Source organism: Ovis canadensis, chromosome 24 (genome assembly GCF_042477335.2).
Source record: "Ovis canadensis isolate MfBH-ARS-UI-01 breed Bighorn chromosome 24, ARS-UI_OviCan_v2, whole genome shotgun sequence".
Classification (NCBI taxonomy): Eukaryota; Metazoa; Chordata; class Mammalia; order Artiodactyla; family Bovidae; genus Ovis; species Ovis canadensis.
This window is the reverse complement of record NC_091268.1, coordinates 43,106,002-43,131,437: the sequence shown is the minus strand read 5'-3', so window position 1 is coordinate 43,131,437 and position 25,436 is coordinate 43,106,002. Positions and strand designations below refer to the sequence as shown.

At 49.9% G+C, this 25,436-nt stretch overlaps 2 protein-coding genes and 1 long non-coding RNA gene across 3 annotated transcripts in view; 1 reads left to right on the top strand and 2 right to left on the bottom strand.

The window, feature by feature from the left end:
* Nucleotides 1-1,724, bottom strand: part of LOC138428872 (beta-glucuronidase-like) — a 39,726-nt gene extending 38,002 nt beyond the window's left edge. The window contains exons 1-2 of the mRNA XM_069569804.1: nt 1,720-1,724; nt 1,240-1,414 (exon numbers count right to left, since the gene is read on the bottom strand). Coding sequence (XP_069425905.1) covers nt 1,240-1,414; nt 1,720-1,724 — 180 coding nt within the window. The remainder of the gene's footprint in view (nt 1-1,239; nt 1,415-1,719) is intronic.
* Nucleotides 1,725-3,004: 1,280 nt separating this feature from the next.
* On the bottom strand, nt 3,005-11,987 carry LOC138429431 (uncharacterized). Its single transcript, XR_011252794.1, has 4 exons — nt 11,378-11,987; nt 8,815-8,910; nt 8,055-8,298; nt 3,005-3,606 (listed from the first exon to the last, which is right to left on the bottom strand). It is a non-coding gene; the product is annotated as an uncharacterized lncRNA (long non-coding RNA).
* On the top strand, nt 11,532-24,047 carry LOC138429421 (beta-glucuronidase). The gene is made up of 12 exons (XM_069570928.1): nt 11,532-12,034; nt 13,618-13,803; nt 14,150-14,331; nt 14,515-14,657; nt 14,832-15,019; nt 15,361-15,513; nt 15,731-15,909; nt 16,230-16,376; nt 18,139-18,223; nt 19,816-19,992; nt 21,687-21,822; nt 23,527-24,047. Exons 1-12 carry the CDS (start codon nt 11,822-11,824, stop codon nt 23,694-23,696), a joined length of 1,959 nt encoding a protein of 652 aa, XP_069427029.1. The 5' UTR covers nt 11,532-11,821; the 3' UTR covers nt 23,697-24,047.
* The last annotated feature ends 1,389 nt before the right edge of the window (nt 24,048-25,436 follow it).

The window sequence follows — 25,436 nt, the reverse complement described above, 5'->3', positions numbered from 1 at the left end:
TAGAGGAGGACGTCCTGTGAGGCAGCCTCCTCAGGTGAGATCCTTTTTCTTAAACCAAGTTGTTTATATATTTGTCTGCTCTGGGTCTTAGCTGCAGATTGCGGGATCTAGTTCCCTGACCAGGGATCGAACTCCATTCTCCCACATTGGGAGCATGGGGTCTTGGCCACTGGACCAGCAGTGAAGTCCCGTCAGGTGAGATCTTCATCTGTGGATTCTGTCAAGGGGAGGCCACTCTCCAGGCGGGTAGGGCTTCTTTAACTGGTTAGAGGATTCAGGTAAAGCTGGGGTTCAAGTGGTCCAGGTTCAATGACCCCAAGGTCCACATCCTACGTCCCTGCTCTCAGTCCTTCCCTATGAGCCTCATAGGACTCACATCATCAGCTCTGGCGGCTTATGGTTCAATGCCGGGCCCAGTTTTCGGTACAGTCTTCCTACAACTGCAGGAGATGAAGGTCTCTGTCAACAGTGCCAGTAGGCCTTGTGGCTTCACTGGGCCCTGGATTGCTAGTTGGCTGGAGATGGCCTGTCATTCTTTTTCGTGAAGTGTCTCTGGGACCTCAGCAAACCCAGCCAGCTTAAAATTACAGTCCTTAAAATGAACCTTACTCACATTTCATTCCAGTTCTATTGCCTGGCCTATTATTTCCCCTTCCACCTGTAGCTTATCTCAATTCATAACAGGTAATCTTAGTGATTCCAGTGTTAGAGCACCTCAGGAGCTACGCCCTCCACTCACTGGAGTGACAGTAGGGCCCTTGTTGCTGAATGACTGCAAAGGTTGTCTTGTTCCAGAATCCTGTTCTAAGGGCTGACTTCCCAGAGCCATTTCCAAAGAGGAAAGGTTAAAATTTTACAAAACCTCCTTTTCTTTCTGCCTCTATAACTCAGCTTGCCCCTTGCAAAGCCTAGATCTCGTTGGTCATGTAGTCTCAAAAATGGGGACTTGTAATACTAGGAACTGGACCTTATCTCACTCACCCTTGTCCTGCTCGTTGTAATCACCTAGCCCCTGCAAACCTGCTTAATCAAGCCTGTCCAGGTCAGGCATCCCCCTTCCCATCTTGACCACTGTTCTTGCGCAGGCAAAAGCCCTTAGTTTAAACCAGCCTATTAACATCTAGTGTTGCCCACTATCGTCTGTCTATAAAAACCCTGTAATCCCTTTGTTTGGGGTTTAGAGCTTGGAGTGTTAACTACTCTGGGCCTGCTGGTGTAATAAACCTGAGTTCTCCAAACCTCTGAGTGCGGTGCTTGGTTTCTTGAGTACTGGTTTCCGCAACATTTCTGGAGGCCCCAGAGAGATTCCAACCACGCCGGCCCCTTGAGCTTCTGGACTGGTGGCTCGGCCGCGCTGGAGCGAAGGAACCGCGAGACGAAGGAGGGCGTGCGCCACCTGATGGTATTCCGGGTTCTCTTTCAGACTGGTGTTCCAATTCTTCATTGGGCCGAGCCCCAACTGGACTCATTGGAGGGACGGACCAACTTGCCAGGAATGGCCACAGGATAAGGTAAGGCTCCGGGGTCAGTCCCCAGGCAGGAGCCTATCCCAACAAGTAGAAGAGGAGACTGATCACCTCTTTGGGCTCCCAGGAAGGGAGCATCAGATAGGGAGATCTGGGGACTTGGGAGGAAGGGAGGCATCGTGAATGATAACCTCCCTGGGGCTCCCAGGAAGGGAGCAACAGTTAAGGAACCCTGGGGACTCAGGAGAAGGGCGGCATCGTGAATGATAACCTCCCAGGAAGGGAGCAAGGAAACCTAGGGGACTCAGGAAAAGGAAGGCATTGTGATAGCCTCTGAATGATTTTGAGCATGTGATTGCTGACTGAATGGAGAGAAATTTTTTTGAAACTACAAAGCCAATTCTTTTTGCATATACAATAAAAACAACTAACTTGTTAAAAGGCCTACCCAGGGAAAAGCTTGAAATTAACCCTTTCCGTGTCCTTGAAATACGCAGCCAGCTTTGCCTGAGACCTTAGCCTTGGGAAAGTTAGAACTTTAAGTGAAGAAAGAAAAAAGAGGGGTGTTCAAAGAGATATTTTAAATCTCAGACAGAAAACTATAAGATCTCTGTCAATCTGTCTGTCTCATAATTTATGTATATCTCAGTTTATATCTTTTTTCTGATAATATTGTTGAAGTTATAAATGAGTGCTAATTTAATTGGCCTAAAGTAAAGTAAGTGTTTATGAATCAAAGAATACAATACAAACAAGAAAAATTAAGTAAATTTCAGATTCATATGAACTGGAAAATATTCAATATTAAATACCTAGTATTAATGTTTGTTTGCTTATCTAACAAGAAAGTAGGATGTATTTTTTAATAAAGAAGACATAAAAAATAAAATTGCATTTTATAAAGGGAAAAGAAAGTAGGTCTGACTTAGAGGTGGCTGTTATAGAAAGTGACTAAAAAGTTTCTGGAAGATGGAATCTGAAAAAAAAGTTTGTGCATGGTTAGGACTGACTAAGTTTAAAATAAATTTAATTAAGTTTACCTAAATGAGTTTGAAGTAAACTGGTGCAAAAATTTTAAATTTGACCTTTCTGTTAAGAGGACATACTTTCTTCAGATATTGAATTGCTTTTAATAATAGATTTAAGGTTTTTTTTTAACCTCTTAATTGATCTGTTCTGTATTTACCTTGAAATCTTTTGTTAACTTTGGCTACAGTGTTAATGCCCTCACAATGAGTTCTCCAAAAAAGAAAAAATTACTTTGGTAAACTAAATAACTTCTATGCAGAATACATCATGAGAAACGCTGGACTGGAAGAAACACAAGCTGGAATCAAGATTGCCGGGAGAAATATCAATAACCTCAGATATGCAGATGACACCACGCTTGTGGCAGAAAGTGAAGAGGAGCTAAAAAGCCTCTTGATGAAAGTGAAAGAGGAGAGTGAAACAGTTGGCTTAAAGCTCAACATTCAAAAAACGAAGACCATGGCATCTGGTCCCATCACTTCATGGGAAATAGATGGGGAAACAGTGGAAACAGTGTCAGACTTTATTCTTTTGGGCTCCAAAATCACTGCAGATGGTGACTGCAGCCATGAAATTAAAAGACGCTTACTCCTTGGAAGAAAAGTGATGACCAACCTAGATAGTATATTCAAAAGCAGAGACATTACTTTACCGACTAAAGTCTGTCTAGTCAAGGCTATGGTTTTTCCTGTGGTCATGTATGGATGTGAGATTTGGACTGTGAAGAAGGCTGAGCACCGAAGAATTGATGCACTTGAACTGTGGTGTTGGAGAAGACTCTTGAGAGTCCCTTGGACTGCAAGGAGATCCAACCCATCCATTCTGAAGGAGATCAGCCCTGGGATTTCTTTGGAAGGAATGATGCTAAAGCTGAAGCTCCAGTACTTTGGACACCTCATGTGAAGAACTGACTCACTGGAAAAGACTCTGATGCTGGGAGAGATTGGGGGCAGAAGGAGAAGGGGACGACCCAGGATGAGATGGCTGGATGGCATCACTGACTCGATAGACGTGAGTCTGAGTGAACTCCGGGAGATGGTGATGGACAGGGACGCCTGGCATGCTGCGATTCATGGGGTCGCAAAGAGTCAGACACGACTGAGCGACTGACCTGAAATTAAATAAACATTTAAGATTATGGTACATGTAGACAAAGCTCATTCTGCTTCTACAAAAAATAATCCCTCATGGTTAGACTTTTGCTATCTTGATGTCCTTAAAACATGGTGATAGTCTGCTCTTAAATCAGGAAATTAAAAATAAATAAACAACAGGTAAAAATCAAAGAGCCAGGGCTATGGGAAATCCAAGATGGCTGCATGGCTTTCCCCAGCTCCCTGACACATCTCGTTTTTATTTGATGGGTTAAAGCCTTACCTGTACCCTCAGAATAAGTTCTCTGAAAAAGAAAACATTGTTTCACTAAATACTAAGTTCTAGTTTTATTATTTAAGGTCTGTGCTTACTAAGACTCACTTCTGAGATAGTTCCTTGTTATGTTATATTGCTAAAAGGTTTAATTAAGTTATTTAAAAGGACACTCTTAAGATGGTTTCTAAAGCTTATCTCAGTAACCAGTCTTTGGATAAAGCTGAGATGCTCCATGAGGTACAGGAGAGTAACACCTGGCTACAATCATTTAACTGAGACAGATGACCTGGAGTATACCAGGCTATATACAATGAAAGTTCTTGATTTAAATTCTTGCTTGTGACCTTACTAATAACTGCTAGCTATATTATCTTCTATGTAGCTTGTTTCAGAAGATTATTTCTTATGTTACCAAAGGTGTGACTGAGCCTGTGATAAATGCCGATGTGCAGTTCCATATGAGATCAATAACTGTAATAATGTAACTCTAGATGTGGGAAGAAGCAACAAGAGGAAATATTTTCCTGGACCAAGAGGCTAGCAAGACAGGAATGGTCCAGAGACTTTTCCTACTTACAAAGCCTGGTCTAGTGACAACACATTGAGTGGCCTGTCAATGGAATCTTTGTTAGACCTGGGAATGAGCCTTCCAAGCACCGTGGGACACAATGACCTTGAAATGCCCCAAAACATGGTCAAATATGTGGCTATGAAGGGCCTCTACAAAGATTAAATCAGGACCAATATAAGATGCTGACCTTCAACACCCCCTTGAAAGGACTTCAGGGTGGAGACAAAAAATAAGGCACTCTGTGCTCTGGGAAAATCCAGAAAAACAGGCCTTCAGATAGTCAGATGTTTTCAGATAAAAATTTTTATGAGTCCAAATTCTTGCATTTTCTCATACCTGCTGCTGCTAAGTCACTTCAGTCATGTCCGACTCTGTGTGACCCCAAAGACGGCAGCCCACCAGGCTCCCCTGTCCCTGGGATTCTCCAGGCAAGAACACTGGAGTGGGTTGCCATTTCCTTCTCCAATGCATGAAAGTGAAAAGTGAAAGTGAAGTCGCTCAGTTGTGTCCGACTCTTAGCAACCCCATGGACTGCAGCCTACCAGGCTCCTCCATCCATGGGGTTTTCCAGGCAAGAGTACTGGAGTGGGGTGCCATTGCCTTCTCCCTTCTCACACCTAGAGAAACACTAATGCCATGAACCAATGTCTGGACCTGGTTCTCCTAGCTAGTGCCTCAGCAGCATTCAAGAAACTTTCTTGTTAAGTTTGTTTCTCCAAGTAGTAGTAGTACGACAAGAATATCCCCCAGCCAATACCCAGACAATGTTAGAACAAGCTGCCTTATTCTGTGGACTCTTATCGGCCTCTGTAAAGGCACCCCAAGATCCTCAGGCTATTCTCCCTTTGAGATCTTATATGGGAGACCACCCCCAGTGATAAAAAGGCTCAAGGGAGATCACCAACAACTAGCTGACCTGGAGATGTCCCAACACCTCCAGGCCCTGGGAAAGTCTTCCACCATATTGCCTGAGAAAGGACACCCATTCCACTGGGCAACTGGCTTCATCCCTATCAGCCAGGAGATGAGTTATAGGTGTCATCCCTTGGATCCACCACACCAGAGTCAAGAAGGCAGCAGCTTCCTATAATGAGGACATCTGGAAAGCAGTTCAGGACCCCCCAAACCCCCTCAAGGTCTGGTTCCAAAAACAGCAACCCTCACCCTCAAAGGATGCCAAGCCCTGCTCTAGTCACTCCGGGAGCTGACTAGTCAATGCATGGCAGAAGCTTGAGGATTCTTTAGCCTTGCTCCAGCCATGTTCCAGCAGCTGGCTGGGAGGTCAATGCATGGCTGAAGCCTGAGGATCCGGCTATCAAAATATCAATGGATTTTCATTGTCAACCCTGGACTCTATCCCTGATTGCTATTATTTCTGTGCTCTTCACTAAAGGACTAGCTTTAGTTGCACCCCAGGACTGGGATTTGGGTCAGAAGCTGCAGTTTGCTGTTATCTCACTGTAGTGGGAAGCCTCATTCTTATTAAAAGTCTCTTATGATCAATTCTCCCTACTAATTAAACTGCTCCACAGTATAGCTGACCCCCCCCTTCACGATAGGCTCAGTTGCTATAGCTGTGACAACCCAGAGATGGGGAGAAAACCTTTTGCTAGTGTTCAGTTATCTGTTATGTGCAGGCTGCTTTGCAGCCTTTTCATGTCCCTTGCTGTAACAGACGGTGCTGCCCCCATCAAGGCCTTTTCTTTGTTTGTGGGACAGATGCTTATGTGTACCTGTCAATTAGATGGGTATCTGCAGCTTAGCTTTCCTCACTCCCCAGATGAACGTTGTCCCTAACAGCCAGGCTCTCACCGTACCTCTGGCAGCACATACATGGTCAAAAAGAGCCATCCAGCTTATACCCCTACTAGTTGGTCTGGGAATCACGGCTGGGCTAGGTATGGGAATAGGCGGAATTGCTTCATCAACCACCTTTTACCATACACTATTCAAAGACTTCACAGATGACATTGAGAGACTGGCCAAATCTTCAGTGGTATTACAGGAGCAACTAGACTCCCTGGCTGAGGTGGTTTTACAAAACAGGACAGGCCTAGACCTACTGACAGCTGAAAAGGGAAGACTCTGCCTCTTCTTGAATGAAGAATGCTGCTTCTATGTAAACCAATCAGAAATAGACAAGGACACAGCCCAACAGCTAAGGGAACAAATCATAAAAAGGAGAGAAGAACTAGCTAATTCCTGGGGTAATTCGAGTAATATCTGGAGCAGGGCATCGTGGCTTCTCCCTTTGACAGGTCCTCTCTTCATGCTCTTTGTAGCACTCTTGTTTGGCCCTCGTATTCTCAATGCTATTACCCAGTTCATAACCTCTCAGACTGAATCCATACAGTTACAAATGGTAATAGTTCAATATAGCCCCCTAAACGATGGGGAGCTCTGAGTGTCCTACCAAAAACATGAGATGACACTTTCTACAACAAGTGATAGAAAGAAGCATCAAGAGTGGGGAATGAAGAGGAAAAGTTAAAATTTTACATAACCTCCTTCTCTTTCTGCCTCTGTAACTCAGCTTACCCCTTGCAAAGCCTAGATCACATAGGTCACATAGTCTCAGAAAGCGGGGATTTGCAATACTAGGAACTGGAGTTTATCTCACTCACTCTTGTCTTGATCTTTGCATTTGCCCAGGCCCTGCAAACCCACTTAATCATGCCTGTCCAGATCAGGCATCCCGCTTCCCATCTGGATCACTGTTCCTGCACACATGAAACCCCTTACTTTTAACCAGCCTACTAAGAGTTAGTGTGGTCCACTACAGTCTGTCTAAAAAAACTCTGTAATCCTTTTATTCAGGGCTCAGAGCTTGGAGTGTTAACTCCTCTAGGCCTGCTGGCGTAGTAAAGCCTGAGTTCTCCAACTCTCCAGTGTGGTTTCTTGAGTAATGGTTTCCGCAACACTGCCAGTTGGTGTTTTGAAAGCAGAGCTGAAGACAAAGGCCTATTATTACTATTATTATTTTGGCCACCCTGTGAAGCATGTAGAATCTTCGTTATTTAACCAGGGATGGAACCCACACCCTGGGTAGTGGAAGGGCTGAGTCTTCCCCACTGGACCAGTGGAGAAGCCCCAAGACAAAGGTTTATTCCATGCAGGCACTGATTTGGAAAATGTTCCCAGATATGGTAGCAGGAAGAGGAAGACAGAAAAGAATGAAGAGCTAATATTCAAGTGCATAATCAAGGTCACACCTTGATCGTACATAATGTCCCCATTACAGGAAAAGCTGAAACACTTATGTAATGGTTCTTATCTCTCTTTGAATGATGAGGTCTCTAGATTAGTAACACCCATTTCACCTCCACTTCTCAAATCTATTGAAGAAGCAGAATTGAGCCATTCAGAGCCTGCAGGGGGAGAGCCTCTGTTTTCAGGGGATTGGTCACTGGTAACTGCGTTTTCAGGGAACTCAGCTTGGACAGAAATCAGAGGCTGCCAAAGGAGATGGGAAACAGGGCTCCAGAGGCATCTGTTATAATGTGTGATCAACCACTCCCATGCTCCTGAGGACCTTAGAAGGGGCTCTAGCTAGTGAGGTGCCCAACAGCGGAAGCTTTTAGCTTCAGGCTTTAATCTGCCTTTGTGGAGGAACTCACGTTTGTGCTAGAGGGAATGGCTGAGGCAGTCTGCTCTCCACACAGGGTGTATCCTCCTTCCCTGGTCCCCGCTACCTGGAGTTCCAGCGTTGCTCTCAGGCTCATCCTGCCTGCTCCTCTGGCTCTCCAGCATTCCATGCATGAAGTGAAAGGCAACTGAGGAGTACCGGTCTTGCTGTGGGCTTTACTGGGATGTTGCTGAGATTTAAGGCTGGTTCACTCGTCAGTTGTCTTGTTAGATAAACTAGAGTGAGGGGAAAAAGCCTGGAGTTAGCAATTTGTACACAGGAAGCAATGCCCTGGTGAGGGGGTCAGGGGAAGGGGCCTTAGTTACTGTCAAGGAAGAATTCCCTCCCTCAAGACTATTTCAGATTTTTCAACAGTTCACCGGAGAGCAGATGAATCGGCCACCTGCTGGCCAATACAGGCAAGTCCTCTGACGGATCTTTAAAGGAAAGGTTTCAGGACTTTCCTGGTGGTCCGGTGGCTAAGACTTCGTGCTCCCAACGCAGGGGGTGTGGGTTTGATCCCCAGTAAAGGACAAAGGTCCCACATGCCACAACTAAGGCCTGGCACTAATAAACAAACAAATAAATATTAAAAAATAAGTAACTAGAAGAAAGTTTCAAAAGAAAAGCAGCAACTACAGACCACAGCCCGTGAGAGATGGAACTCAGTAACTTGCCTGTGTTGTTAGCTTGGTCTCCCCTTTCTCTGTGTGCAGACGCACCCTTAAGATAAAAAGAGTCTGTGTGCCCACCTTCGCAAGCAGCAAAGAGGAAGCTGGTTTCATTCCCGTCAGGTTTGGGGGCTGGAGAGATGATTCTCCCAAGGGTGAGGTGGGTGATGGCAGCAACTGAGGAAGAGAAAAGGGGACACAGGAGTGGAGAGGTTCCAGAAGGAAAGCTATAGAATGGTGGGCAACCCCTGGGAGAGACAGGGTGTGGTTTTAGAATGGCTTTCAGGCTAAAAAACTGGGGTAGGAGAGCTCAATTCAGAAAAGTGTCGAGGATAGGGATTTCCCTGGTGGTTCAGTGGTTAAGACTCTGCTTTCCAATGCAGGGGGCACAGGTTCGATCCCTGGTTGGGGAACTAACATACCACATGCTATGAGGTGGGACCAAATATTTAAAAAAAAAAAAAAAAAGGAGGATAGAGAAAAACAGAGCTTGGATCTGGTAAAAGAGCAAATTTGGAGTAAATGGGGATGATGAAAATTAGAGGAGATGGTAGGCTGGGAGGAATCTCAGAAGTCTTGGGTAAGAGAAAATGAAAAGAACCTAGACCATGATCCAGTAAATGAGTCACCACAGGTCATGGAAAGGTAGATAAAGTCAAGGTGGTCACAGAACAAAGGCCCAGGATCGGAAGGCCACTGGTCGGGACAGGAGGTTCGATGGAGAGGGGACCCGAGCCAAGGACCAAATTGCTCAGTGAATTTGGGGCCTGTGTGTATGTGGAGGAATGAACCGGAGGCCAAGAAATGTGAAGATGAAGGTATTCGGAAAAAAAGAGAATTCCTTCATGATCTCATGGTTGAGACTCTGCCCTTTCACTGTTGAGGGCCTCGGCTCCATCCCTGGTTGGGAAGCTGAGATTCTACAATCCACATGGTGTGGCTAAAAAACAAACAAACAAACAAAACTCTGAAATGATCACTAAGAATGAGAGTGACAGGGAAGAGGGAAGAGTTAACTAGTCAGGGTGGAAGGGCTTCCAGACAGAGGGAGGGTCCTAAGCCAGGGCCCAGAAGCCAGCAGGAGCATGGTGAGTTCTGGGACTCAGAGCCAGGGATCAGGGAGACCAGTCAGACCACAACAGACTATACTATGGGGTCTGTGCTTATTCTCAAGGAGATGGTGACCTGCTCATTCATCCTCTTTGTCCCCTATACTCATAACATAGGGTGTCTTAGGGCTAATCTTGAGATCTGTTATTCACCTGCCCTCTGTTCTTTGGTGACCTCATCCATTCTCACTGCTGGCAACTCCCAAAATTTCATCTCCAGATTCAGCTTATGCATGGCTTCAAAATGAAGGGGGAAGGAAATTGGCTGGTGGACTTCAGCTTTCAGGGTCTGGATGTCAGGGTCACGTGTTTGGAAACCAAGTGTTCTCTGAACTCCATCAAACAGTAGAAAATCAACTTTCAACTAACTAAATGTATACATGCTGACTCTCAAATGGAAAATCAAGTTATTAATTTACAAAAGCAGATCAACCTTGACTTATTTGTGCCCATTTGCGAGCTTTAAAATAGTTATTTTCTTTCTTGGTGGTGCTAATGGGAAAGAGTCTGCCTGCCAAAGCAGGAGGCGCAAGAGATAGGGTTGACCCCTGAGTCAGGAATATGCACTTGGATGAATACGGCAACCCACTCCAGTATTCTTGACTGGCAAGTCCCATGGAGAGAGGAGTCTGGCAGGCTATAGCCTGTGTGGTTGGAAAGAGGGGCACACGACTGAGCAACCGAGCACCTGGACACAGACACATACAGAAGCAGATCAACATATTTGTGCCGCCGTGCTAGTTTTAAGATCATTGGTTTCTTTCTTTTTTTAATGTGGACCATTTTTTAAAAATTTTTGAAGGATTTATTGAATTTGTTACATTATTGCTTCTGTTTTATGTTTTGGTTTTTGGCCTAGAGGCAGGTGGGATACTAGCTCCCTGACCAGGGATCGAACCCACACCCCCGGAATTGCAGGGGAAGTCTTAACCACTGGAACTTCAGGCAAGTTCCCACTGTTTTCATTCTGATTATAAAATTAATGCATGTTCATGTTGGAAATTTTCAAAAACTCAGAACATATGAAGAAGAAAATGGAAATCACCTGTAACACTGATAATAACACTTCACATCTATCTACAGCTGTGTGGATTTAATTTTAGCACTAGGGTCATACAGTATAAACTTTCGCATCTCACTTTTTCTTATTTTTATATTGTAAGCATTTGGGAGAAAAAAAATCTTTAGGCCTTGCCAATTCTTGCAATTTATTTATTTGTACTATCCCGGGATCTACTTTGTTTACAGTGTCAAGGTCCAAGCCAGAAGGTTTGCTTGGGTGAACATGAAATCTGAGGAAAAGTTAATTTAAAAATCAAGTAATTGTAGGAGCAAACGCATCCAGGCCAGGATCCTGGTACCATAGCCTCCATCTCATTATGTGTACGTGCGCAATGCCAAGGAGAGCAGGGCCCCTGGGTAGGGGCTCGGGGACCAGGGGACTGCTGGTGGAGGCCCAGGGTCAAGGCCAAGAGCCGGATGATCACGCCTGCGGGCCGGAGGGCACTAGGCATACAGGCTTCGCCTGAGCTTACCAGTGTCCCGCAGGCATAAGCGAGTGGAGGCGTCCCCAGCCGGTCTCCTTGGAGAATCGGTGTGTGTGGCGGGGAACCTGGCAGTCTCTCAGGTCCAGCTCTGGCTCGCGGGCCTGGACGAGCCGCCTTGGGCGCCAGCAGATGGGGACGCCAGGGTGGAGGAGGGCGGTGACCCCGCGGGTGCGGAGCCTGCGAGCTATGACCTCCGCCCTTCCGGGTCCGGGCTGGCGCTCCGGCTCCCGGCGGGCCCTCCGCCGCGCAGCCCTCTGGCAGGAAGGAGGACCGGTCGCGGCCTGAGGGGCGCGGGCCTCGTGGGGAGGGGGTGCCCCGGCTGGCCAAGATGGCGCGGGGGCGGGACACGTGACTCTAGGCCCCGCCCCCGCCCCTTTATCAGCTAGCGGCCCGGGACGCCAGGCAGCTGGCTGCCCGAGCCACACTGCAACCATGCTCCGGGGGTCGGCGGGCGCCTGGGCCGTGCTCGGCCCTCTGCTCTGGGGCTGCGGGCTGGCGCTGCTGCAGGGCGGGATGCTCTATCCCCGGGAGAGCCGGTCGCGGGAGCGCAAGGAGCTGGATGGCCTCTGGAGCTTCCGCGCCGACTTCTCCGACAACCGGCGCCAGGGCTTCGAGCAGCAGTGGTACCGGGCGCCGCTGCGGGAGGTGCGCGCTCGGGGGACGGGACCTGGGCCGGGGCCGGGGAGCTCCTGGAAGCCCGGTGTGGGGGGCGTGGGGAGCCTTCCCTTGTGCCCTCGGAGCTGATGGACGGCCCTAAGGGGCCGTGGGGTCGACCCACCCGGAGAATGACCCGCAGAAGGAAATGGGCGGGCGGGACTTCGGTAGGGGAGGCGGAGCCGGAGCGGTGTCCCTGCCGCGAGCTAATGCCAGTGGCTGGAGAGGAGTCTTTGAACGTTTTGGGGCCGCACCTTTGCCCTGGGAGGAAGAACCCTGGGTTCCAAGGTTTAGGTAGAGAACGGGGGCTTGGCATCCAGCCGGGCACCCCCTTCTAGGTCTTCCCTCTGGGCAGAGAACTGGGTCGGGGGCCGGCCGTGAGCATCCAACGGTCACCTCCCTTACATCCTCTTTTTTCAGTCCTTGCCGCTCAGCCCTCATCAGAGGAAGAAAGGGGCGGGGGAGCCGGGCACGTGTCCCACTCACAGTTTCCTCTGAAAGCGGCCCCGGCTCCCCGGCCAGCCTTCCTCCCGGTGGCAGTCAGTTGATCATCTTCCTCTTAGTTAGGGTCTCATTTCTGGACATCCTTCTTGCCCCAGGCTGGCTGTGGCCTGGGCACACCACTTTCCATGGAGCCCCGAGTGCCCGCTGCCCTGAGAAAGAACTTCTGCTCCCACCAGACCTCGGACACAAAGCCTCCTAGCTGTTGGTGTCATCAGAAAGTTATCCATTCATTCAGTCAGTATTTACTGGGTCCTCACTGTGTGGCAGGGCGTGGGCCAGCCACTGGGCATACAGCTGTGAGGGGCAGGGAATCCCGCTTCCTCCAAGCTCCCGTGTCCCATCTGTGTCTTCAGGAAGCTCTTCCCCAAGCTGCTTCCAGATTCACTGAGCTGTCTGTCCACTCCTGCCTTGCCTTCTTCCTGAGGTATTCAGGGTCAAGAGGTTCAAGGGGTTCCCTGTGGGGCTCAGATTCTGCCAGGATGTCCAGAGGTTGTATCTCATGGGTCCTGGCCCCCAAAGGCCTTCCCTGACCCGAAGATAGCTCCCTTCTCCTCTCCCCACTCTACATAGAACTGCTCACTGACAGCAGAGGCCTTGTTCAGTGTCCTATTCCCAGGGCCTAGAACACCATGTGGGTGTTCCCTGTGCACCCCTGAGAGAGTGAGTGAGTGAGTGAGTGACTGGGTCTGCTTCATGGAGTCGTAAAAATTAAATGAGTCCATAGAGACACTGGTGAGTTGCTGGTAGGGTGGTCTGGAATCTGGGAGGGTCTGGGAGACGTCTTTTTTTTTTTTTTTTAATATTTTAACATGCAGCCATATAAATATTTGGCTGCATCCAGTCTTGTGCTGCTTGGGCTTAATTGCCCTGCAGCATGTGGAATCTTCCCAGACCAGGGATCGAACCTGTGTCCATACATTGCAAAGCAGATTCCCACCTCTGGGCCACCAGGAAAGGCCCTGGGGAGAAGTCATTTTGTCCAGCGTTGTCCTGCAGGCAGAATTGCTGCGGGACCTGGCCCCTTAGTTTCCTGGGTGGTCTGGACCTGATTCCCTCCCTTGTCTCCTCAGTCGGGCCCTACCCTGGACATGCCGGTGCCGTCCAGCTTCAACGACGTGGGCCAGGATGGGCAGCTGCGGAGTTTTGTCGGCTGGGTGTGGTATGAACGGGAGATCACCCTGCCCCAGCGGTGGGCGGAAGACCTGGGCGCGAGAGTGGTTCTGAGGATCGGCAGCGCCCACTACTATGCCATCGTGGTCAGTGCAGCGGGCGGCGGGCAGAGCGGGTGTCCAGGCGCGGGGCGGGGCGGCGGATGGGCTGTGCTGGGGAGCCTGCTCCCAGCCACCACCTGACAGCCCGCCTCTGGGCCACATGTGGGGGCAGGGCACATTTAAGGCCCCAAGCTAGGGTTTGTGCCCTGGGTGGCGGACAGTGGTCTCGTCTATTTCCCTGGAGCCCCATTCTTCCACTCATGAGGTCGGTGGCAGCTGGCAGAACCCTCAGCCCGCTCCACTCTGCCCGCTTCCCTCATCCTGCCCTTGTGTGTGAGGGTGTGCTGGAAACAGCCGGGCCCCACCCCCGCTTGTCTCTCTGTATCTGCAGTGGGTGAATGGGGTCCACGTGGTCGAGCACGAGGGGGGCCATCTCCCCTTCGAGGCTGACATCAGCAAGCTGGTCCAGAGCGGGCCCCTGTCCTCCTGCCGCATCACCATCGCCATCAACAACACGCTGTCCCCCCACACCCTGCCGCCTGGGACCATCCTCTACAAGACGGACCCCTCCATGTGAGCAGCACCTTGCCCAGCCCCTGCCTCCACCCCCACTCCCCACCCTGCCCAGACGTCTTCCCACCAAGACACAGGGTGGCTTCAGCAGAGATGAGGCCCTGGCTCTTGGAGGCCAGGGAGACATCTGCGTTGAGATCGAAGGATTCGGGGCAAGGCCACTGTCTCCTTGCTCCGTCCTAGGTACCCCAAGGGTTACTTTGTCCAGAACACAAAGTTTGACTTCTTCAACTACGCGGGACTGCATCGGTCTGTGGTCCTCTACACCACACCTACCACCTACATCGATGACATTACCGTCACCACTGACGTGGACCAAGACATTGGTGAGGCTCCTGCCAGGATCTGCCCTCAGCCAGGCCCAGAGTGGCTTGGTTCCCTGTTTGGAAAGATCCCCTTGGAGACAGGCTCTCCCATCCCTCCTCAAGGTGCTCTCACCTGTAGGACCCCAGGTCACGTCCCCCCACCTTCTCTCTCATCTGATCTCTCGTCTCCTGTAGGGCTGGTGAATTACCAGATCATCGTCCAGGGCAGTGACCACTTCCAAATGGACGTGTCTCTTCTGGATGAGGAAGGCAAAGTCGTGGCCAAAGGGGCAGGAGCTGAGGGCCAGCTGCAGGTGCCCAGTGCCCACCTCTGGTGGCCGTACCTGATGCACGAGCACCCTGCCTACCTGTACTCGTTGGAGGTAATGGTGGTGAGGACTGGGCTGGGGGAGGCTGTTTGTCCCCATCCAGCAGCTCTGGCTTTAGCAGGCCTGGTCACGTCAGCTTCCTGGTCTGTTGGATTGAAGAGTCCCCAGTCTGATTTTTTCAACTCTCTGTGGGGAGGCCGAATTGGAAGAGGAGGCCCCGCAGCAGTGTGGGCAAAAGTTTCTTGTTGTTCACAGCAGATGTAATTTCTGCCTGTCTCCACCCGCAGTCCCAGAGGTGGGCTGCCGTGGTTTGCCAGGGGCTGTCCTGAGAAGGTCAGGCTGCGTGGGGCTCAGGCCGGTCAGGCTGCCTCACGCTCAGTGCTCGGCTTTCGCAGGTGAAGATGATGGCGCAGACGGCCGTGGGGCCCGTGTCTGACTTCTACACCCTCCCGGTGGGGATCCGCACCGTGGCCGTCACCGAGAGCCAATTCCTCATCAATGGGAAGCCGTTCTATTTCCGAGGGGTCAACAAGCATGAGGATGCAGACGTGAGTAGGGGCTCCTGGGTCCCTGTTTCTCGCCATCCGCTTCCCCGCGGCCCCTGGAGTGGCTGAGGGCAGCTCAGAGCAAACCGCCCCAAACCACTGCCTGTCCTTAGCCTGGATAGGGGGCTGACGGGGTGACTCCTGTGGGCTCAGCTCTTGGAGGAAACGTGTCTGGGATGGGGTCGAGGGCAGGGGCTCACCCATCTCTGCTGTCCCCCAGATCCGAGGGAAGGGCTTTGACTGGCCGCTGCTGGTGAAGGACTTCAACCTGCTTCGCTGGCTGGGTGCCAACGCCTTCCGCACCAGCCACTACCCCTACGCGGAGGAGGTGCTGCAGCTCTGTGACCGCTACGGGATTGTGGTCATCGACGAGAGCCCCGGCGTGGGCATCGCGCTGGTGTGAGTGCCCGCTGCCTGCACTGCGCAGCCCCCACAGCTCGGCAGCCTGTGCATGCATGCTGTCGCTCAGTCATGTCTGACTCTGGGACTCCATGGACTGTAGCCCAGCAGGCTCCTCTGTCTATGGGATTCTCCAGGCCAGAATACGAGTGGGTTGCCATTTCCTTCTTCAGGGGATCTTCCTAACCCAAGGATCGAACTTGCGTTTCCTACGTTGGGAGGCGGGTTCTTTACCACTGAGTCATCAGGGAAGCCCAGAGTTTCTACAAGAGGGAAAGAAAATCAGACTGACCTGCTCCCTCTCCTCCCTTGGCCCCCAGGGAGAGCTTCAGCAACGTGTCTCTGCAGCACCACCTGGAGGTGATGGAGGAAATGATCCGCAGGGACAAGAATCACCCGGCCGTTGTAATGTGGTCCGTGGCCAATGAGCCGGCTTCCTTCCTGAAACCGGCTGGTTACTACTTCAAGTGAGTGTTCCGGCCTTGCCTGGGCTGGGTCCCGGGTGAGACCGCAGCCTGCGGGGCCAGCTCAGCCTTGCCTGGGAGCCATGGGAGAGTGGCGGTGGGCCCTGCAGTGCGTGTGGGCGGCTCCCAGCCCAGGTGCATCCATCTCTGGTCAATTCAGGGGACAAGGTACCCACCCACCCAGATCATTTCAGCCAAGTGTCTCCTTGACACCCCTGAAATGAAATGCAGAGTTAACCTACCTACTTATACATGCAACTTCAAATTAAAGAAAAAAGATAGTGACATGGCCTAAGGAAGAGACATTTGTCAAAGAATACATAAATGTGTGAGCCTGAATCTCCAGAAGGGCCGCTGAAGGAGTCAGGCGCTTGCACCTTCTGCGAAACTCCCTGAAAGCACAGCTGCAGAAGCTGATGACAGGGCTGGAAAGTGTAGCCTGCGACTCTGGTGCCACCAGCAGCTTTTCCTTCTGTTCTGCCCTTTTCTGAGGCTCTGAGCCGTGGCGGATAGAGTTCCAGTCAAATCCAAGCCCTGCTCTTATTTAGTCGCTAAGCCATGTCCGACTCTCTGCGACCTCATAGCCCATCAGGCTCCTCTGTCCTTGGGATTTCCCAGGCAAGAATACTGGAGTGGGTTGCCATTTCCTTCTCCAGGGGATCTTCCTGACCCAGGGATCAAGGCCGCGTCTTCGCTTGGCAGGCGGGTCTTCACCACTAAGCCACCTGGGTCTTTCCTTGATATTTATGCTGTTTCCATTCCTGGGAAATTTAGTACAGGTTAGAACTGCACAAAACCAGTTTGCAATGCTTTTGAGTTCACCTGTAAAGGGGCTTTAAGCTTTATAAAGCTGACTTACCTAGGCATATAATTATAAACAGATTTTCCAAACCGCGTATATTCCAACTATCCTAAAGTACGTTGTTAGACAGGACCAGGTCACCTGAAGTTCATTGCCCATTCACTGCATACCAGTAACTTCCCCCATCCTCTAGGCATTGTCCTGGGCAGACACCTCACACAGGGTCCATCTCCCCACAGTGGGCCAGCCTCCTGGCGTGTTCCTTGGTTCCTTCTCTTTCTTCCCATCCTGCAGTTGTAGCATAGCCGGGTGTGGAGAATTATTTCACTTACTGTGGAGGCAGCAGAGGCCATGGAAATACTCCCTAGGAGACACTGCCTGCATCCTCCTGTCCTGGATGGAGGCTCTGTGTAGTGGCCCTTTCTGGGCAAAGACGAGCTCTGGACACACAGCTGGAGGTCGGGTTGGGCAAAAAGTTCGTTTGTGTTTTTTCATGACATTGTTCAAAAAATCGAGTGAACTTTCTGGCCAAGCCAATACATGTGTATATGTCTCTAGTGAGTGCCCAGTGCACAGCTTGCCTCCCAGGACACGCTCCCTAGTGATGTGTTGTATTAATACTCATCCTAACCTGCACAACATCCTAGTTTCGTCAGAGATGAGGAAACTTGCTTTTGGCAGCGCCCAGCTCAGAGATCTAAGTTGTGCCTCATCTCTTGAGGATGGCCCCTCTGGGGGATGGGTGGGGGGCTAAGATCTGGGGAGGGAGGAAGAGAGAATGATGTCAGGAAACATGATGTCTCGAGGAACATGTTTACTTACCTGAAATGCCCTAGAAGACAGGGAAGAGAGCCGTGTCGTGGCGGTGTTATGTCTGGGAAGATGGAAAGGAGGGGATTCAGGAGGGGTGCCTGAGGCCCTCCTCAGACTGACGGCACCGTGTCTTCTGCCCTCCGTGGACAGGACGCTGATTGCCCATACTAAAGCCTTGGACCCCTCCCGGCCCGTGACCTTTGTGACCAACACCAACTATGAAGCAGACCTGGGGGTGAGCCTGGGGGTCTCTGCACATCTTCCTTCCGCCTGTCCTCTTGTCCTGCCCTGATGCTTGCTGAGATGAGCTGCTGGGAGGGACCACGAGCAGCCAGTCTAACCGTTTCCATAGATGGTCTTTGGGTTAAAGAGAACTGCCAGGGAGTGATTTGCCAGGCAGTGTAGTTTCTCGACACTAAGGAGGTCAGGCATAGGAAGGTCGAATTCCTTCTCAGTTCATTTTCAATTCATCAATTTCTCTGCACTTTGATTTAATTTTATGCCCCCAAGTTTCATATGCTCAGAAAAGGGCAGAGGTTTAAGGGAGCTTAAAGTCATCATTGACTTGTCTTTCTCCAACTCGGCTGATTGTTGGAGCCACAAATGGAAGTACAGAGGTCCAGATTTTGTGATTCTGATTTATAACGTCCAGGGTAGGAATCTGTGTTTTAAAAAAAACTCCTCAGTGATTCCAGGCATCAGTCAGCTTTGGGAACCACGGCTGAGATCCAGGGTCGGGGGGACTGAAAATTGAAGGGAGAGGCTCACCCAGCCGGTTGGACCCCATGGCTCCTCTCACGGTCCCTGGGCACAGCAGCCCCTCAGAAACTGTGTTGAGTTGTTGCACAAAAGCTGTAAAACAGGAGCAAGAAGATACTTCACTGGGGCACTGAGGCCAGTCCTAAGAAGTGCTCCAGAAAGAGAAATCCTCTCGAGAAAGGGAGGATAAGAAAACCCCGTTCAAGTGTAGGTGTGAGCACTGTCATTGTCACATGGACCCAATGGTTTGCAGCCCCAGTGATCCGGTGCCATCCCTTCAAAGGAACACGACTGTGGTGGAACACCATGGGGCACAGGCAGACCTGGGCGTCTCAAAGTCTCAGTGGCATCCCTTTCTGCTCTGGTGGGCAAGGGAGCCTGTGCTGGTCCCCCCAGAAGGTTGCCAGGCTCACCCGCTGGGATGTGTGAGCTGTGGTCACGTGCCCACCCAGAGGTGCCGCTTCCCAGCGGCATCTTTCTGCCCCAAGCTCAGAAGGGTACTGCAGTCCCTTGGGAGAGATGGACCGCATGGGTCCCAGTGCAGACTCTGCAGGCGAGCGTGGGTTCAGGTGAGCTTTGCGGTCCACCGAGCAGCGCGTTGCTCAGATTCACGGCGGTGCTGCCCCCAACCCGGGCTGCCCTCCTAGGAGGGAACTGTCCAGCCTCTTTAGGGCCCATGACAGTAGCTCAGAAAGGGGACTCGGGAGGCTCTGTGAGGAGAAAAACTGCCTTTGGCCCTCAGTTGGGCCAAGGGGATGACTAATGACAGGAGCGCAACCTAGAGATGAAGAAAGTCCAGCCTGGATGGGCTCCCCTGGGCCGGCGTGCCTGCGGCCAGCTCTGCCTCTCATCGCCCTCCCGGAGCCCAGCTGCAGCCAGGTCAGGGGTGCCAGCCCAGAACGAGAGGCTGGCTCCCTTCACTCGCTCCATTCAGGTCCCTTCTGATGTTATTTCCTGCCCGTGTGCATCTAACGCACTTTCCGCACTCTCTTCTTACCTCCTCTAGAAGCCCCCCGAGTGTGAGTCCTCCACCCTCCTGGTTGGTGGACTCTCCCCATGCTCTTGCAGGCGCCGTACGTGGACGTGATCTGTGTGAACAGTTACTACTCCTGGTACCATGACTATGGGCACATGGAGGTGATTCAGCTGCAGCTGGCAACCCAGTTCGAGAACTGGTATAAGGCCTACCAGAAGCCGATGATTCAGAGCGAGTACGGAGCGGATGCCATTGAAGGCTTTCACGAGGTAAGTGCGTCGAAGACGGGGGTTATTTTTCCCTCTCTCGGACACTGATGTCAGTCATCACTGCCCCAGGCTAGAGATCTGCCTCCTTCCCCGTCCCTCCCTTGTCCTGGCCACCTCCCACAGCTTACCAGGCTGGCCCTAAGCTGCCTCTCCACACAGCCGGCCCGGACTCAGCCTCTGTTCCATGTGCGTGGTCCTCAGGTAGCCTCCCACAGGCTGCCCAAGTGGTCCCTGGAACAAATCCAAGCCTTGTCCTGTCCCTGGCTTCCCCTGATGCCACAGATGAAGCTCTAATCTGTGCTCGGGGCTGTCCGTGCCCTCTGCCCTCTCCCAGGCCTTCAGTCCCAGATCCTGGTCTGTTCTGTTTGTTCAGCAAGCCCTTCTTAGCTCCACCATCACCAGCTAATGGAACTCAACTCCGCGCTCATGCTTCAGCTCAGGTGTCCACTCTTTGGGGAGGAGGACGCCACCTCACTGGGCAGAGGAACACCATGAGCTCTCACGGTCCCTGCTTCTCTCCGTGACCAGACCGGAGGCTCCAGGAGGGAGATTAAACTGTTTCCCTTGGCTTCCTAAGCACTCCGCAGTTGTATCTGCAGTGCATCCTGTATAATAGCATTTTAATCCTCCTCGTCAGGAAGGAGGACCAAAGCCAACAGGGGTTGGTTCTCTTGTCAGATGACTGCAGTGCTGCCTCCTCGCGCGTCAAAGACCTGCACCCCCCACACATCCCCATGAGATGAAAACGCAGACCTTACGCTCTGAGAACATCTCAAAGATCATTATATCTTAGCACACGACAGACGTGAGGCCTTCTCCGGAGACTGAGTCCATAGATGTGGGCTCTGCTTTGCTCCCTCCTCACCTGGCAGGTCTCAGCTTCAGTGAAGCTTTCTGTGGCCCCTGCTGCATCTGCACCCCTGCTAACCTCCTGCCACCCGCCCCCACACACTACATGCTCCCAATTCACCCTTGTCTCACTTAGAGCTTGTGTCTTGCCGGATTGTAAAGCCCATGAGGACAGGGACCCTATCTTTCTAGTTTGTTAGTTTGTCCCTAATGCCTGGCATATAAGCAGATGCTAAATAATGATTTGTTGAATAGTCAGTGGGCTAAATACCTAGATCAGATACAGGGGAATTGGAGTGAAGTTAAAGCTGAGTCACACCAGTGCTCAAATTATGCACTAGCAGCTACTTCAGCCTTGGGTTTTAAATTTATTATCCAGAGACGTACTTTTATTCCTAGTGTAGTTCAGTTGTAAGACTGCAGTGGGGAATATAGGTAGAAAAAAGTAAAGCAAATATTAAATTCTGTTTAATGCTAATTCCCTGGTGGTCCTGTGGCTAGGACTTGCGCTTTCACTGCCGAAGGTCCAGTTTCAGTTCCTGTTTGGGGAACTAAGATTCCACCAGCTGCTTTGTGTGGCCAAAAAAAAAAAAAAAAAAAATTCTGTTTATAAATAGTGAAGTTACTAATTAAGGTAGTAGTTGTTGTTTTTTAAACCTTTTTTTTTTTAAACCCTGGGCTACATCACACACTGGCTTGGCCCTCCACCAGTATCAGCAAGTCCTGCAGGCACTGTAGCCCATCACAAGGACAGATATTTTGGTCATCATCACATGGATCTTTATCTAATGTTTACGGTTTTGCTGGTTCTGACTCCTAACTTCTCTCTCTGCCTTGAATTCCAGGATCCACCACTGATGTTCAGTGAAGAGTATCAGAAAGGCTTGCTCAAGCAGTATCATGTGGTTCTGGACCAAAAACGTAAAGAATATGTGGTTGGTGAGCTCATCTGGAATTTTGCTGATTTCATGACTAATCAATGTAAGTGGCATTTGGGTGCACGGGATGTACCCCTTCTCTTTGTTTCTGGTGGGCATGTTCAGGACATTTGGTTCTAAGAACTCTGGAAACAAGCAAGGGAAGGCTGATATAATCAAAGCAGACTACACAAAGGATTTCCTAGGATAAAGTCAGTTGTGTTGAGCAAGCAGCTGATTACTTGTGTGCTGCAGGTAATGCAAATCATTTTCTGAAGTAAATGGGAGAGGCGTCTGTCTCAAGGCAGAGGTGGCCAGCTTTCCTCTGTGCTTCACAACAGTGCGAGGAAAAAGTGGATCTTGCATTGGATTTACTGGGATACACTCATGATTCTAGGGTAAAGTACAAAGCCTGAGAAACCTGAGACATTTCAGTCTGTTTTATATGATTTGCTTATGAAAAGCAGGTTCACCAAATATATGTAAGTATCAAACGGTTTTGAATGTAGGAGTGTTTAAAAGCCTTCAGAGTGAACATGGTTTGTACTTTCTCAAGTGAGAACAATGAGAAACTTCCAAATGAATGTTTCCTATATCTTTTTACCCCTCTAGGTTACTAGCTTCTTGATATATTGTAAATTGAGGAGAGCACGCTGGGGGAGGTAGGGAAGAACTGATAACAGTGGGAATTACCTTTTATTATTTCTGGGCAAAGACAGGTTTTTGGAAGATTAAAGTTTAATTAAAAATCAGAATTTGGGGTGCGGGGGGGAGGGAGTTGCTTCCTGGTGGCCCAGTGGTTAAGACTGCACTCCCAATGCAGGGAGCACGGGTTTGAACCCTGGTCAGAGAACTAAGATTCCTCATGCCACGCAGCATGGCCAAAAAACAAACAAAAAATCAGAATGGCAAGAGTGAAAGAGGAAAAAGAAAGAGAACACGAGCCTCCACTCTGCTTGGCAAATGAGATTAGTGGCTCCTGGAAATAAACTTGGACGGAAGCCTAGTTTTGTGAGTAGGGGCACTGGCTTTGTGTAGTAAGGAATTAGCTGTGTGACCTTGGACAAGGTACCTACCTTTTCACAAGCCTATGAAGTGGGGAAAACAACAACCACCTCGCAGGTTGACATGCAGATTCCACTTGAAGTGCTTGGCACGGTGCCTGGTGTTTGCTTTTCATGGAATAAATGATTGTTGTCTTGAACTTTTCAGTGGGAGAGACCTTTCCATTTCACAGAAGGGGTGGCTTCTCTTGGGGGTGGAGAGAAGACTTGCTGGGAGCATAGCTGCTCTTTCTACCTCCCTTTCCGGCAGACCTGCCTCCAGGGGTGGGGACCCAGCTGGAAGTCTGCCTGGAAGGACTTTAACATCTACTAGCAGATCCTCCTTGGGCACCTGTGAGTGGTCAAGACTCTGGCTCCTACTAGGAGAGTAGTCCTTTCAGAGAGGGCTCCAGCCTTTCAAAGAGTAACTTTGTCTCAGCCCCGCTCCAGTTACCAGGCAGCTGGGTACCCTAAATGTCTTAAACATTATCTTGCAAGGAAAAGATAAACACTTTTGGATTCTTCCGCTAATGGATGAAAGTTGAAGTGTTTGGGGGAGCACTGGTATTTAAGTCTTTAACCCATTAACGTGGCCACTTCCGAGTCCTCAGCAGGCCGAGCAGCTCTAAAGAATGAAGATATTGCTGAGTGCCCAGCTTGGCTCCAGGCTGGTTCTGATTTTCCCCATGAGAAGTCATCTGAAACACCCTCTGCCCTGTTTTTAGCACCAGTTCGGATGATTGGGAACAGGAAAGGGATCTTCACTCGGCAGAGACAACCAAAGAGTGCAGCTTTCCTGTTGCGAGAAAGATACTGGAAACTTGCCAATGAAACCAGGTACCAGCGGTCAGCAGTGACGTCACAGTGTGTGGGAAGTGGCCTGTTTACTGTTTAAAGCGAGAACTACCTCTCTGCAGACACTGGCTTGGCCAGCTCCTCCTCCCCAGGGAGGGGAGCTATTTCCATCGCACACAAAGCAAGTGTTTCCTGCACTGGGCATGGCAGACCTGGAAGCTTCTCACCTGGATTTTGTGGTCATTTGCTAGAAGGGAACATTAGAGGTGAAAATAGACTTGTAGGGCCTTCCCTGGCAGTCCAGTGGTTAAGACTCAGCACTTCCATTGCAGGGGGCCTGAGTTTGATCCCTGGTTGAGAAACTAAGATCCCACATGTTCCACAGCATGGCCAATAATGATAATAATGATAATGAAAAAGAAAATAAAGGCGTTTGTCATATGAGCATAAAGAGTTGGCTTAAAAGTGACCATCCGTAAACTGAATGAGCTGTACTGCTGAAAAGCATCTGCCTTTGTTTTCGGTGTCTCAGCCTGTTTTCATAGCCTTAACCAAGCAGAGTCTTGGGCAACCTCTCCTCAGTACTCATGCCCCATTCGGAGTCGCGGCTTACAAACTGTGCTGCCACCAAACCAGCCCTGCTCCCGCGCTTTGGGCCAGCCTTGACTTGAGTGGGTGACAGTAGAGAACACCTGCTAGGAACTCCAGAGAAGGGCTGAAGTTTCAGCGAATTCCCAGAAAGTAGTATCAGGCTGGAAGAAGGCCGCACAGGGTCTGTGAACCGGAGCTAAGCTGACGGAGAAGCAGAAGAAAGGTAAGAATGGAGCCATGTCGGAGCTGGAAGGGAGCTCAGAGGTTACCAGTGCTGCTGGGACGTTCTTCCAACCGCAGCCGTCGTCTTGTCTGGACTGAAAGGGATAGATGGCTGTAGAAGCCCACAGGACCATCGCAACCGACTCCACTGAAGGTGGAGATGCGGCCACTGAACGCACGGGCCGCAGACAGGACGGGCTTCTGTACCTGGTACCGCCTCCTGCTCTGCTCCCGAGGACGGCCTTTCCTTAGGAATCTATCCTCCTGCCCCTCTTCCACAGGCTCCATTAAGTAAGGGATGTTATTTGTAAGATTTCAGTGTTCATCAACCCTGATTTAAAGCTGAAAGCTTTGGAAAAATACGGTCCAATCAAATTGAAGACCGTAAATCAATGTAGTTCTTAATACAGAGTTTGATCCACTTGTAGGGGATTTCATGTCTCAACTCATGCCCTTTTTAAACCTTTCTTTCCAAGCTCCATGAAGAAATGAGAGTGTAGTCTGTTCCAGTAATAACTTAGGAATTTTAGGGGCTGTATATTTCTTTTGTTACCCTAAAACTTCTCAGTTCCTTGAAGTAATCAAGTTTTATGTTCCAGTTTAATGTCAAGGAATAATATAGAAAATTCTTTACCTGACAAACAAAAAATAAATGAAACATGACAGACACATTTAAATGTTTTACAAATTAGGAGTAAGATTCTTTTCTCAAGTCCTAAGATCCTAACAAAGGACACATTTGTTCTATCCAATAAAATATGGCCTACTGCATTTCCAATGAAATTATCTTTCTTGCAGATATTAACTTTTTAGGAGATTATAAGAGTGGAGTATTCAAGGTGAGCTACAGTAAAGCAGTGGAGAAACAGCTGATTAATACAATCTATGTGGTCAAAGAACTATAAGCAGTAACGTCTTCATTAATTCTTGACAGCCACATACATCATAAACCCACAGGAATTCCAAGAACTGGAATCTCTAAGAATTCTGGTTCTGTCTTCTCTAAGTTACATATAATTTAAGAGAA

Excerpts from the sequence above, each read along its gene's own strand:
- LOC138429421 (XM_069570928.1), top strand. The coding sequence starts at position 11,822 with ATGCTCCGGGGGTCGGCGGGCGCCTGGGCCGTGCTCGGCCCTCTGCTC. Across the intron at positions 12,035-13,617 it reads ACCGGGCGCCGCTGCGGGAG|TCGGGCCCTACCCTGGACAT; the intron begins GTGCGCGCTCGG and ends TTGTCTCCTCAG. Across the intron at positions 18,224-19,815 it reads ACTATGAAGCAGACCTGGGG|GCGCCGTACGTGGACGTGAT; the intron begins GTGAGCCTGGGG and ends ATGCTCTTGCAG.